General features: G+C 43.1%; 1 protein-coding gene across 1 annotated transcript; it reads right to left on the reverse strand.

The window, feature by feature from the left end:
- Positions 1–10,131: 10,131 nt before the first annotated feature.
- glo1 (glyoxalase 1) lies at positions 10,132–14,398 on the reverse strand. Its single transcript, XM_079217284.1, has 6 exons — positions 14,292–14,398; positions 11,902–11,984; positions 11,584–11,724; positions 11,425–11,492; positions 11,009–11,098; positions 10,132–10,563 (listed from the first exon to the last, which is right to left on the reverse strand). The coding sequence occupies exons 1-6, from the start codon at positions 14,358–14,360 to the stop codon at positions 10,472–10,474; spliced, it is 543 nt and encodes a 180-aa protein (XP_079073410.1). The 5' UTR covers positions 14,361–14,398; the 3' UTR covers positions 10,132–10,471.
- Positions 14,399–14,449: the final 51 nt, after the last annotated feature.

Here is a 14,449-nt window from a genome sequence, read left to right on the forward strand (position 1 = left end):
CCGTGACACTGTGGCGCATGCTTTTATTAGGACCGTGTTTTATGCCGTTGCGTGTTTCTTACTTTGTGCACACTTCACTTGTGTTATTTATTCATTGTGACAAATTCCATCACCATGTGTTTTCATTTTTTTGCATTTCACCCATCCTTAATTAAGGAGCAGAGGGCTGCAACACTTCGACATGTAAACTATGGAGAACCGGCTCCCTCTGGTTTCAGAAAGACACTGTCCCCATTGTGTAACTTTAATGATACACAATGTTCTTGTTTTCCAATAGCCAAAGCCAGAGAGACACTTTGACCTCGTCCAGTGTCACGTGTTGCATTAGCAGTACTCAAGCAGGCAGATAATGGGAAGAACCTGGTGCAGTAAAAACAAATAAAACATTTAAAAAACATGTTTTTTGTGGGTAATATTGAGTCGTGCAGTTTTATTTGCCCACTTTTTGAGACTTTGAGCGGGGATACATGGCATTGTGCTCAAAGCATCATTGACTGCGGTTCCTCTCGGCGCTGTGGGGCTTTTTATATGGCGTCTTTCAGCACATTGTTTTGGTTGTCCCGCCCCGCGGCGCTGCTGTTCTGGTTCACCCTCACCACTCTCGTTGACGCCAGAAACACCAGGCAGACGTTTCCGCAAGTTCATCTAGTACAACCCTGTCTCCTAAAAATGACGTTCCCCCAGAACTAATACATGCATTCTTAATTACGTTTAAGAATGCATGTATTAACGTAACGGCCAAACGTAATTAAGAATGCGTATTAGTTCTGGTGGAACATATTTTTAGGAGACAGGGTTGTCTGGTAAAACCAAAGGTACGGATCAAGATAGCAACTCGGTGAAAATAGTTTTCTCAGAGCCAGGTGGAGACCAAAAGCAGAGCTAAAAAGAGAGTGGACGTTGCACTTATTCACGATGACTGACTGGGTGACTGGGAGCAGGGTCGTCCTTCTATCAGAGCATCGGCGGTTCGATCCCCGGCTCCGCTAGCCCATGTCGATGTGTCCTCGAGCAAGACACTTAACCCTAAATGTCTCCTGTAGCTGCGCCTACGGTGTATGAATGGTAATCCTGATGTGGCTCCTTCAAGGTAGCTCCTCTCATCAGGGTGTGAATGGGTGAATGATGTCATGTCACGTAGTGTTAAAGTGCTTTGAGTGGTCGGAAGACTAGAAAAGTGCTATACGGGTCCATTTACCATTACTGACAGCCCACCGACCCCCATTGACGCATGCATACGATCATACAGGAGAAAATGGTCACCAGTGAGTACACAGCATCATACCTCGCACTTAGCACAATTATGTTGAGAATGAAAACCCTGCAGTTGCTTTTCCAGCACATTATCAAAGCACTATAACTCGCATAATCTGAGCTTCTTATAGCCTTATAGGAAGTAACAAAAGAAGTCTTATGCGCTTCCCTTATAGACATTAAATGCAAAGAAAAAAAGAAGGAACAAAAAGGTGCTTAGTGGAAGATATTACTGAAAATACAAACAGCCAGCAGTGAAAGATTCAGCATCTATTCATAAAAATGACAAGTTTTGTTAAGCCATGTATTTTAGACATGACAACAAATGAATAACCTTTAAACCATAAGTCGTCGATGAACCACACACGTTTTCTGTTTAAAGATGAAACAACTGCAACAATGAATGAAACGTATAGGTGGACATATCTTACTTCCCCTGTCCAGAGTGACAGAAATGATCCTGAGACTGGATGACAAGTCGTGGCCTGGATTCAAACCAAATAGGTCCTGACGTGTACTGCTAAGCTATCGCGGCACTTCTCTTCTGTTTCAGGATGATTATTGTGCTACGCGATGAGACAGCAGAGCGTCTGCTCATCACTGGAACATGAGATAAGGTAGTGGGAATCCATGAAAGGGTCGTTTGACCTTTACTGTTTTACCTTTAAGAAAACACACCTATATGGTATATAATTGCCGTACCTCTCCCCCTCACCTGCCTCTATTCATTCTCCAGCGGTGGATTATCAGTAAAGTCACAGAGCAGCGGATCAGTGCTGGCCGAATGTCAGACTCTTGGCTGCTCTCCAAACAGCCGTGACCTTCCCGGCTCCACAGACATCACACACTTTCACGTTAATCCACAGTTATTGCGCTGCTTGTAAAGAGGCTAAAGATATTTTTATCATTCATTGCGTCACCATGATCTTGCTGCACATACTACTGCACCTGCAGGCTTGTGAAGCCCAACACGTTGTTGAGACATTTCACTGAAACTTACAAATGTCAACCGTGTGATGACACCATAGGGACGAAGTCTTTAGGATTCTTTACGTAATGCCAGGGATGGATCACTGAACGGGCTTACTGTGTGGGGGTCCCCCGGGCCTTGAATGTCACTCAAAGAGACACGTACCCAACAGGAAGAGACCCTCAACGACGACAGAGAAGCAAATATAGAGACACATAATAATTACAAAGAGACCAAGTCAGTTGCAGTGAGAGACACAAAAAGACCACAAAAATGAATCACACCGACGACAAATGGGGGACAAATAACAACAAAGAGACTCAAAATGACAACAAAGACACAACATTATGACAAAGTGGCATGCAGAAAATAAAAAAATTAAAATATATAAACAATACCAACATTAAAACCCTAAAACAGCAGTCGACAGCCCGTGCCGGTGGCCGTGTGCAAAAAGCATCCGAAATGAGAAAAGCTAGACTACCTCTAATTAATTTGTCGCTGGTTCTCTCGCAGCAGCCTCCCACAGTCTGGACTCTTTTTGAACACGTCGAGATTGCAACTTGTCCAGGGAGAACTAAAGGCTACAACGGATGGCCTCGTCTATGCAAAGTTGATTATGGGAGTGACATTTAAGGCTGTAATTAGTCTAAAAAACATGAGATCTGTTTAAAGCCTGGCTGTTTGAGTTGCTACGTGTAAGACGTGGGTGGAGAGTTAAATCCATCGTTGGTTACATCTGCCTTACTGGCCAGTCCCTGGTGGCTACAAGTACAGTCGTACCAAAGAAAACTAAAGTTGAACTCCTTCAAGCTGTCTGCGAGCATAGCAGCAGCTGACAGGCGGCGATACACTTAGGGCCCGTTAAGAGTGGCGAGGGGGGAGGAGTCAGCAGGCAGTCGATAGGTGTTTGGAGAACATGTGATACACAAGGTATTTGAGCATGAAGCCATTAGCACCCAAACTATTATGGAGTTTGCTGCGGCAGAACACACACACACACACACACACACACACACACACACACACACACACACACACACACACACACACACACACATACACACACGCGCATTATCCTCCTCAGTCAGTAAGAAGACCAAAACAATCACAAAGGGACTCATAATCCGCCCATAATTATGCAGCATGGCGTTCAGTTCAAATCATAAGTTTGGAAAGTGATTTGACCGCAGTGTAATGGTCTAAACAATAAGGAGCCACACTGCGAGCCTCTGTGATAGTGACCTACATGGCGTGCCAGAGGGGATCTCACAGGCTGAAAGGAGCTGGCAGGGAAGTGTTGATACTACATCACAGCAACAGGCGCCAGACACCGTGTTTTATAGAGGGTCAAGCTTTAATATTTCACCTTATAGTTCCACAACCATGATGCACGGCAGTCCGTCCACGATCATTTCTTACTTCATCAGTACATAATCTGCTGCCACTACCACCACTATAGCATCAGAATGCAATATAATACAACTGTCGATGAGCCATGGCTGACTAATAGTTTAAAAGTCAATTGCATTGGATATAAAAAAATGTAAAAAAGATGACTAAATGAATCTGAGGCAGATTAAATTGTTCCAACAGCCGTGGGCGACTGTAGCAGCCAGAGTGCATTAAGAAGCTGCTTCATGGTGGACGGAAGATCCCGCAGATAGCCTTAATGCAGTTTGCACCTGAGAGCAGTGAGGTCACCGTTCACCTTTGCAAAAAGCTGAAACCCGTCCTGATCCAATAAAGCAACATGTCAGCGACGGAGCATTTCATTATCCGTGTTCCTGAACTGAAGGTCACCTGAATCCGGCGATTTTATCTCAAAATGCTACGCTCAACCTTCACCAGAAGCTGCATGCTCAGCTAAAGCAGCGGCTCTGGACTGCAGGAGTCATGTTGGAGAGATGACCGGCCCGCGTGAGTCAAGGTTCAGGAGGATGACTCAGGTCCTCTCCGGCTTGCTATAATAAGTCCTGCTGCAGTGACCTTTGACATTTTGATACTTCTTGTAGCTCACAATGTTGATGATTACCAGTAACTGGAGATTATTCTAGTGTTTGTAATGAAGATTATATTGCCCAGTAGCAGCAAAATGATTATTGAATTGTTCATATAACACGTATGAACGATTAAATAGTCATACAAATGACAATAACTGTACAATATTATATTACATAGAAATTGAATGCTGTTTGAGGAGATCATTGAAGCAGAGAAGATATTCACAGAGTAGGGGAAATACAACTTTTTTCCAGCCAAGGCACGAGGTGTACTTATCACAAGAATAAGAATTATAGGGACACAATTTCTACTTTTTCAGGTTGAGCGAAAAACAATCAAATGTAACAGCCCTGCATTAAATCCTGCCTTCACTGCATGAAACGCATCATGGTTACTTTTGATGAAGACTGAGGCGTTCACAGAACTCTGTGTTCATTTTAAAGGCCACTATTACTGGTGCTGTTGAATGGTTTACTTCAGGGCAGAAGGTGTTTCCAGTACCTGGGTGACCCTGAAACCGATAAGTGTCAACGGATAATGGTGGAGTTTAAAACAAACACAGCTTTAAACACAACATAACTCTTTGTTCTGGACCTTTTAATGACATTGATGGCTCAGGAGCTGACCCGAGCTAGCCCGCCCTGATGGCTCACACATACAATTCTCCTCTCCAAGCGAAGAAGAAAGCCCTTTACCTTCCAATTCGATTCCAATTACCAGCCAAATGCATAATATAGCAGAAAGATAATTGACAGACACTTTTTCAATACGATTCCCAGTCAACAGGCCTATCTGCATGTGTGAAGGTTACATGCGTTTTGCTCCAGGCACAGAGAGTTTCAGAGAGAGTGCTCGTGGAGAGTTTTGATGTCGGGGTCTATTAATCAAACTGAGCGTGTGTTACATTGAAGTTAATCCATCATGATAATAAATCTGTAAAAACAAATGTAATAGAAAAAAAATTGCACGCTCACTGCGACATCTGAGAGGATCACAATCAGGATTATTTCATATATTTCCATTCAGATTGACCACGTTGTTTTATTCTCAGCCTGGGCATCGTGTGCATATTGCAGAAGTACTCAAAAGCCAGCAGAGAGCCTGTAGCACCGTGTCCCACTGTAGGCCAATCAGAAAAGAGATGCTGTCCCTCTTGACAATGCAATGAACGGGCTGCATCATTTCACCTTCATTAACATGACCGCATCTTATCTGTGAGACCTTCGGGTCCTGAGAATAAGACCCTGCTCGTCGGAGGCTGACTGCTATACTTTTACAAATCGATGGAAAGCGGCTGCTGCTCCGACCGAACACGACTCGTCACGCAGAACGGCCCCCATGTTGTTTCGTGACAGGAAACACTTATCTTGAAATGCCAAGACAAGCCGCTTCCCATGTGTCGACAAATTGATGAATATCGTCAACGGGTGGGAAAATCAATGACTTCCATCATCGTCACCAGGGCGGCCACATAATGGTATTTTAATGACATTAAACAGCTGTGATGTTTCTTCCTCCTGCTGCTGTAAGGTTACCTGCAGTGTTGCACACAAGGGGGGTTACACCTCACACCACTGTGGTCAGGCTACTTTGTGATCCACTGACCTCTCTTGTATTACTGACTGCGTGACGCCGATTGTAAATGCGGAGAGGAACTGAAACCGCTGATTACGTTCTTTTCTCTCTGGAGGTCACAGAAGAGAATTCAAATACAAAAGGCAGAGACATGATGGAAGCAGCAGGGCCGGGCGAATCCACCGCGCCAGGCATTCTTCTGAACTATATGCAAATTGTTAGCAAATCATGATTTAATTCATAGGCAAATTAGTTTTTTGCATTGTTGTGCAGTGTGGTCGAATGGATTCCAGAGAGGCAAAGGCAGACTGCAGCTTGTGTTTTGGAAATGAGCGAGGGATGAGACTCCATTATCATCCATTTGGTGTTCACTTCTATTTGAAGATGCTGGTGGTCACTACGAGGTCTGGAACCCGGGAACCGGACTTCAAAAGGCCAAATTAAAACCGGCCATTCGACGAGGAATGGACATGCAGCTTTATCTGACGTGCAATCGAGATGAAACCATTCCAGGTTCGCTCTGCGGTGCAGGTGGAGTAGGAGAGGAAGCGGTGGAGGTTTGTGAATTAGACAAACCCAGAGGAAATATATTTAGCCCCGCCTGGCTTCCCTCAGAGTGCCAAAGCGTGTCTGCCGCCGTCTCCTCTCTCTCCCTCTGGGGATATGGAGGGATAACTCGGACGGGCCGAGTCATCTCAAAGAAAGAAAACAGAGATGTCAGCTGGACCCTTCATGCCGTGGTTGGACCCTGGGGCCTCTTTGTCATTCAGTCATTCAGTCGACCCACGATCATTTTAAGCCTTGACGGGACCGTGGACGAGGCTGACGAGGCCTCCATTATCAGGCAGATCAGGAGGGAGGGGGTTGACAGTTGAAATAATAATGATGTGGCTGCTTCTGGATTCTCAGTGGACACCAGTCAGTTTTTATTATTGTAATGTCAGTTCAATCTTGACTCGAGTACAAGTATTTTGAGCTTCTCAGCACAGTTGGTTATGCGCTTCTATGAATAATACTTGACTTCAAATGTCACCTGTCTTCAACCAGAAGCACACTACCAGAGAGAGATGTGAGCTAATAGGCCCACACCACATATTGTTTAGGGCATCCCAGAACAAATTTTGTTTTCTGATCTCTCTGAACACTGTATAGTTACCGGGAAATGTGTCGCCTATTTATTTAAGCTGCTATCATTACATGATTTCAAACGTGTGAAAAGAAACCTGGTGGAATATGTATTTTTTTTATCATGAATACATGGAATATGTTCAGGAGACAATATGCTAATGTTATAATCCTTACAATGTTGACCAGTTTAGTGATGCATGCAAACATTTGCTAATAAGCCCTCAACACAAACTACAGCGGAGGCAGATGGGAATGTGCTTAGTTTTCTGGCGATTTAGTCTAAAACTAAAGTATTCATTTTGAACTGTCGGTGCCAGTACAGTAAATGCAATTCATCCTCTGGGGACCACGAATGATCCATGCAACAGTTGTTGAGATATTTCAGTCTCCTACTATACTACTACTACCCAACACATGGAAATAAGATGCAGATTGTATTCACTGTGAAGTGTTAAAATAATACAGACAGAAGCCCGTTGTTGCATAATCCAGCAAAAATAATAATGGGATCGTTCATAAAAGTAAAGAATCCAATTAAAATGCTGTTATTGTATTCTGACATGATGACAAATGAATAACACAATTGCGGATCTCTGCAACATATGATGTATTTTAATGTTCCCTTAACATGGTCCCACCGTACCCTCTAGTGGCAAAAAACACACAATCATACAGAGAGACATCCTGAGACGTCAAGCAGTTACAATACAGGCCCAAATTTGGGAGAAAACACATCATTGTTTTCCCATACTCTGTAGATATTTGATCTGTTTATTTTATACACACCAACTTACATACTGTTCTAACAGTACAATGGCAAATAAACTCAGAGGAACCTCTTTTTATTTCTCTGCTGAGAAGCAGGAGATGATCATGAAGGCATATGAGGAATGCATTACCTTAATCATTCACAGCAAACGTGTTGTGAATATTTGCAACGTGTTTGCCGTGAACGCAGCTTAACAGCGCCCCCGCATAGTAAACTATACCAAGGAGTTTATCTTTAAGTAAACTACACCAAGGAGTTTATCTCATAGTAAACTATACCAAGGAGTTTATCTTTAAGTAAACTACACCAAGGAGTTTATCTTTAAGTAAACTATACCAAGGAGTTTATCTCATAGTAAACTATACCAAGGAGTTTATCTCAAAGTAAACTACACCAAGGAGTTTATCTCAAAGTAAACTACACCAAGGAGTTTACCTTTAAGTAAACTACACCAAGGAGTTTATCTCATAGTAAACTATACCAAGGAGTTTATCTTTAAGTAAACTACACCAAGGAGTTTATCTTTAAGTAAACTATACCAAGGAGTTTATCTCATAGTAAACTATACCAAGGAGTTTATCTCAAAGTAAACTATACCAAAGAGTTTATCTCATAGTAAACTACACCAAGGAGTTTATCTTTAAGTAAACTATACCAAGGAGTTTATCTCATAGTAAACTATACCAAGGAGTTTATCTTTAAGTAAACTATACCAAGGAGTTTATCTCATAGTAAACTATACCAAGGAGTTTATCTCATAGTAAACTACACCAAGGAGTTTATCTCAAAGTAAACTATACCAAGGAGTTTATCTCAAAGTAAACTATACCAAGGAGTTTACCTCATAGTAAACTACACCAATGAGTTTATCTCATAGTAAACTACACCAAGGAGTTTATCTTTAAGTAAACTATACCAAGGAGTTTATCTCAAAGTAAACTATACCAAGGAGTTTATCTTTAAGTAAACTACACCAAGGAGTTTATCTCATAGTAAACTACACCAAGGAGTTTATCTCATAGTAAACTATACCAAGGAGTTTATCTCATAGTAAACTACACCAAGGAGTTTATCTCATAGTAAACTACACCAAGGAGTTTATCTCATAGTAAACTATTCCAAGGAGTTTATCTCATAGTAAACTATACCAAGGAGTTTATCTCATAGTAAACTACACCAAGGAGTTTACCTCATAGTAAACTACACCAAGGAGTTTACCTCAAAGTAAACTACACCAAGGAGTTTATCTCAAAGTAAACTATACCAAGGAGTACCATCATACAATATTTATCATTTGATTATTAAGATGTACTTGAAATGTGTATTTCGAATTTTTGTTATTCATATTTTTTTCTTCTTTTGAATGGTATATTTGACACTGAACTAGTTCATCTATCCAAATGAGCATAAAATACCACTGGTTTGTAAAAACTACACAGACAACAAAATAGATGTAAATGTTGATCAAAATCGTATTCCCTTCTGCTCAAAATAAAACAAGTAAACAACTCAAAAGTTGACAGTCAGGTCCATTCTCCACCCACTGTGTGCGGTCCCTTTAAGAATCAGGATTTGGGAGTGACGCAGATATGAAAGCTAGTTTATCCGTCTTTCCTTTACAAGCAGGAAAAGTATTTCTCTCTTGTTATTTGAGAAAAGTTCATATTTGTGTTCACCATGACCCTGACATTCTGTCTCTTCTGTTGTCATATACTGAATGAGCAAAACTACAGAGCAAAATCACACTCGTTCTGAGCAGAGGTGTTCCGTGCTCCTGCTGTAAAGAAACAAAGAAACAAAGAAACAAGCGGCACAGCTGGAAGATAATCCTGAGACGACTTCAGGGGAGCCATGAAAGACTACATTCTGGCTTCTGCAATCTGACATGTCAAAGACTTACTAAAAAATTAAAATCTAGTCTGCTTCACCCAAGAAATGTAAGGGGCATAAATTCACATATGCAAATTACTGTAAAGAACATAGATGATGAACTCAGATCTCTCACACACACACACACACACACACACGTCTGAAGTGAAATGAAAGAGGGAACAAGTCTTTATAATTACTTAGATTTCCACAAAGGAAGCCTATATTGGATCATGTTCCAGCACATCCAGGCCCTGAAGCAGCAGGAACAACTGGGACCTAACGTTTTTTTTTATAGCTTTAAATCCACGAATCTCTGCCTTTCTAGCCCCCGACTTGGTGGACAGAAGAAAAGCAGGTGGCAAAGATGGGAAAGAAGTCAGACTTTGAATTTGTTTCACATTAACGTTGTGTAACTCAGACACAACGCCCAGGTTAAAATCCCAGGTCATTTTATTACTGCTCGCTTCATTCTGAATAGTGATCCACTGCCCTATTTGTTTTGCCTGCACTCTAGAAACTTCAAAAATAAAATAACCACAAATACATTTCCGTTTAAACGGTGACTTTTCACATTTATTATACAGTAATACATGCGTTTATTTTAGCACCACTCATTTTTTGAAGACACACACAAACGGATGATGGTAGACGAACCCTACAGATCCACAAAGCAGTCGCTGTCCAGAGGGATTACCTCGGGGAAGTCTGGTCAGGTGTCCGGCCCGTGCCGGGGCACCTGACCCCCGTTGTGCAAAGTGAACCTCCACCCACCTCCCCATCCCCCTCCCCGCCCCGGCATGCGTTGCTAAATTCTTCCTTAAACCCGGACGACCTGCTCTCTGAAGCCGCAGCAGGTCGGGCCTGGTCACGCCGCAGCGGGCGGCACGTCGGCAGAGCTTTTAGGAGGTAATGGACACCATAGTGTTAGGACTCAGGATCTCAATCCAGTAGCCATCGGGGTCCTGGACGAAGGCCAGGCCTTTCATTTTACCTGAGGAGAACATAAGGGGAGGGTTGTTAATGCTGTCAGAATAAATATACCTGCAGTTCATGCAGGTGTTTTCTGTTATGTAATGAGGCAGTCTATACAGTTTATCAGGGCAATACATATACAGTGCATATCTTTTCATAATTGACCATCTATTGAGAGCTCACAGAAATCTGCAGACAGCAAACACTTAAATAAATCTTGGGTTGGCGTGAATGAAACACGCCAACCCAATAATAACATGACTGCACCCCAGCGATTACTACCCATCCCGAGAATTTGAATCAAGACTTTTCTTGAAAAATGGTTTCAACCCCAATTTCTGTTTTTGTCATTTACCATTTTGAGTGTTTAAGCCTAAAAGAGGGGACGTGGAGAAAGAAAGAAAGAAAGAAAGAAAGAAAAAAAGAAAGAAAGAAAAGGTATTCATAAACACGTGAGGTCTCACCGTCCTCTGGCTTCTTGACAAATGTGACCCCTTGCTCCTCAAACAGTTTGCAGGCTGCGTAGACGTCAGGAACGGCAATCCCAATGTGTCCTGTTGAAGACGGACACATAGAGACCGGTCACAGTCAGCCCACACTGCAGCAGCCTTCACATAGAAGCAGCTAACAGTTACAAAGTAGTAAAAAGGAATAAATGACGGATGAATTGGCACTGCATGACTTTTTAAAACACAGATCAAGGCTTCTAAAATGTTACCGTTCAACCAAAGAGTGTTTCATAAATTTACTGTGTGCTCCTAAATTTAGAGTCCATGCAATCATATATTAGATACCTTCTTACAAGAAAACTCTCTTTTGTGAAACCACAAAGTCTGGAAGGTCTTTCCTGTCCGTTTGTTAAACAGGGAAGCAATCTTACCAAAGCCACGTGGATCTGCGTTTCCGTTGTGATAAGACTGGCTCTCATCAGCCTCCGAGCCCCAGTTACTGAAAGACAAGAGGGGACACACACACAAACACACACGTAAGAGAAGAAATGAAAAGGAGGAGGAAGAGAGAGAAAAATGAAGACCCTTACTGCGTCAGCTCAATGGTGGCTCTTCTGGAGAAGGTCCAGGCCGTCTTCTCCTTCACATCTGTGGGAATCTCCTTCTTGTCCTCATAGCCCAGAAAGAAGAGTGAGAACCGCATGGAGGGGAAGTCAAACTTCTGCAGGAGCCTGGAATATTTTTGGCACCCCAGAAAGAAAACCCCACACTTTAGAGTCCAGTTTGAGTACGGGGGACGTGCTCAACGCGCTCACAAACGCGGAAAAAGCAGCACAGATTTGCATCGTGTCACTTTTGGGGAAAACTTATGTCGCTTATGTCGTGTGAAGCCCACACGACATACTCACGTCATGCCGAGGATTCTAGTGTAGAAATCCAAGGACTTGGCCGGATCCTTAACCCGCAGCATAGTCTGCTGCATCATGAAATCCTAAAGAAGAAAAACACACAAAAACACAGCTTTAGACTCCCAACACTTGAAAGTAAAATGGACGATTTCAGTGGCTGCGAGAGGTGTGAAGTAAAAAAAAAAAAAACACATTTGCTTGCGAGGTACGACGTTCTCTGTCGGACGTGCTCAAATTCCAGTGGGAGGTAAATTTGCATCCTGGCACTCACTCGCGAAAAAAAAGATTGCAGCCAAACTACACTTGTGTGCAACCAGCTGCATATTAATCAATGATCGCCACATCTATACGGGTTATGCCTCGCGCCAGGCCTGCTTGGATAAGTGACTTCCTTGTTTATTATGCAAAAAACAAGCAAATAAAACATGCCGTGACAGGGATGAAGCCCGATCAGGTCCTAGAATTTGTACTAAACGAGGTCCCTTTGCGAGCCAATAGCAATAAGCATTGCTTTTCACAAAGGATTGTTGCTTGTAGGTTGCAGCTACATGTCAAGATCCCCGCTGTGTGCCCATGGACGGGGTCAGAAGTGTCACGTGCATTTGTATTGTCAGAACTGATGAATCGGCGCTTTCAAATTTCGGTTTGTTTTCTCCCCCCGTCTCTGGATCCTGATGTTGCGTATGAGTGCGAGTGCGTGTGTGCGTTTCACAGTTGCGCGTTATCTCTGTGGGCTAGCAACCGTTCCCCTTTCCTGTGCCCTTCCTCCAGCAACGGCAACACATCAACACATCAACTGACAACGCATCCATAGAACCCGTCACTACTGCAGCATAATCCATTTCCCCACGCAAACCACGTGAAACAGGTCTGCAGGTCTTCTGCCACCTTGTCGCTAGAGTCATGACTCCTGGCAGAGCGTCCCTGAACTCCAAGAGGGTCCACTGGGATGACACAGAAGCGGTGCGTTCAGCTCCACTGTCGCAACTGTGGCTGTGTGGGAGGAACTCGAAGCAAACAAACAAACAGCAGAGAAGTGGATCATGATGCAACAGAGGGGGTCATATTGTCTGTATAGTGCAATGATGTCTCATTCATTCATTCATTCATGACAAAACTCTCATCGGTCTGGGATTGTGCTCACACTTCACGTGCTTGAAAGTCTTAAGAGCGTGGACTTTTGATGATGGGTGTGAAATAACCACAAGAGCAAATATTTGGAAGGAAGCTGCTACAAATAAAGTAGAAGTTCAACTTGGGTTAAACACGTGCATGCAGAATAGAGGAGGCTCTCCAGTGTCCAGCCAATTAGGGAGATATGGTGGCACTTTACCATATAATTGATTTAAATATCATTGCACTGTTGCTGTTGTTTGTCTCGTCTAATGTATGCACCTTCCGCCTAGCAAAATTCCTCGTTTGTGTAAACATTCCTGGCAATAAACGGTTTCTGATTCAGATTCTGACATGGGCCCGTACCTGCGCAGGTATGTGTTGTTTATAGTAGTGGGTATTGTATGTGTGTGTGCACAGTGTACACACGGTCTGGGAGAGAATACAAGTACGGCTAGAAAAATATATGTAAAAAACGTACGGCTTTAAAACGTGTGGGTTGGTTGGCCAGCTGGACCGGGGTTAGGGTTTATTAAGCGACCGTGTTAACTGGTGACGTTCATCGTTGTTGTTACAGACAGCCGTTTGAAAATAGGAAGAAAACACGTAGCTGTCCTTGTGAATGCCGTATTATTTAATTTGTATTATGATATATTAGTATGTATATGAGAGGGTTTGACACTGTATATAAAAAAAGTGTAATTCCCCGATTCGGCTATCGTAACTACGACAACAACGATGAAAGTCACCAGTAAACACGGTCGCTTAATGAACCGTAACACCGTTACAGCCGTTAGCTTCGGCAGTTTATGCTCGCGACACCGCCTACGTTGGCCGTCCGTCTGCTTTACGCCACTGCATAATGCGAGTGTACGTTACTTAAATATATACATTACGCGCCTAAATACAAACTCACGGGCAGTTTTGAGTAGTTATAAACGGACTTGTTGTCGCGTGTCAGCTTCGCTAACAAGTTAGAACAAGTTGCTCTGCACGCGAAAGAGTTCGGCTGAAAGTTAGCTAGCTTACAACAGTCTCCGATATAAAACAAGTAATACAAACACACCAATTATTAGTGGGTACATCGCTACAACATTCACCGTAAACGTTGATAAACGTGTTTTAATACAAAACCGAAACCCTCGTCGCACAAACGTCCCTGTCCGATAATGGACGCAGGGAGCGTCTCTCGCTTCGCTCGCCGGCCTGTCGTGTTGACCGGTTTAGCTTCCGCTGTCCGGTAGAAGTTTAATAAAACGGGCCGACAGCAGACTTACTTTGGTAATCGGGTCTCCATCTTTGCAAGCCGATGCCGCTGCCTCGTCCGACAGACCTTTGTCGCTCATGTTCGCCAACAGACTGTAGAAAAGCTGGACCGCAGCTCTGCTGGGCGGACTGACAGGGAGCGGTACTTTAACTTCAACGGTACCGGTTT

The sequence above is a fragment of the Taurulus bubalis genome, assembly GCF_910589615.1.
Source record: "Taurulus bubalis genome assembly, chromosome: 4".
Taxonomy (NCBI): Eukaryota; Metazoa; Chordata; class Actinopteri; order Perciformes; family Cottidae; genus Taurulus; species Taurulus bubalis.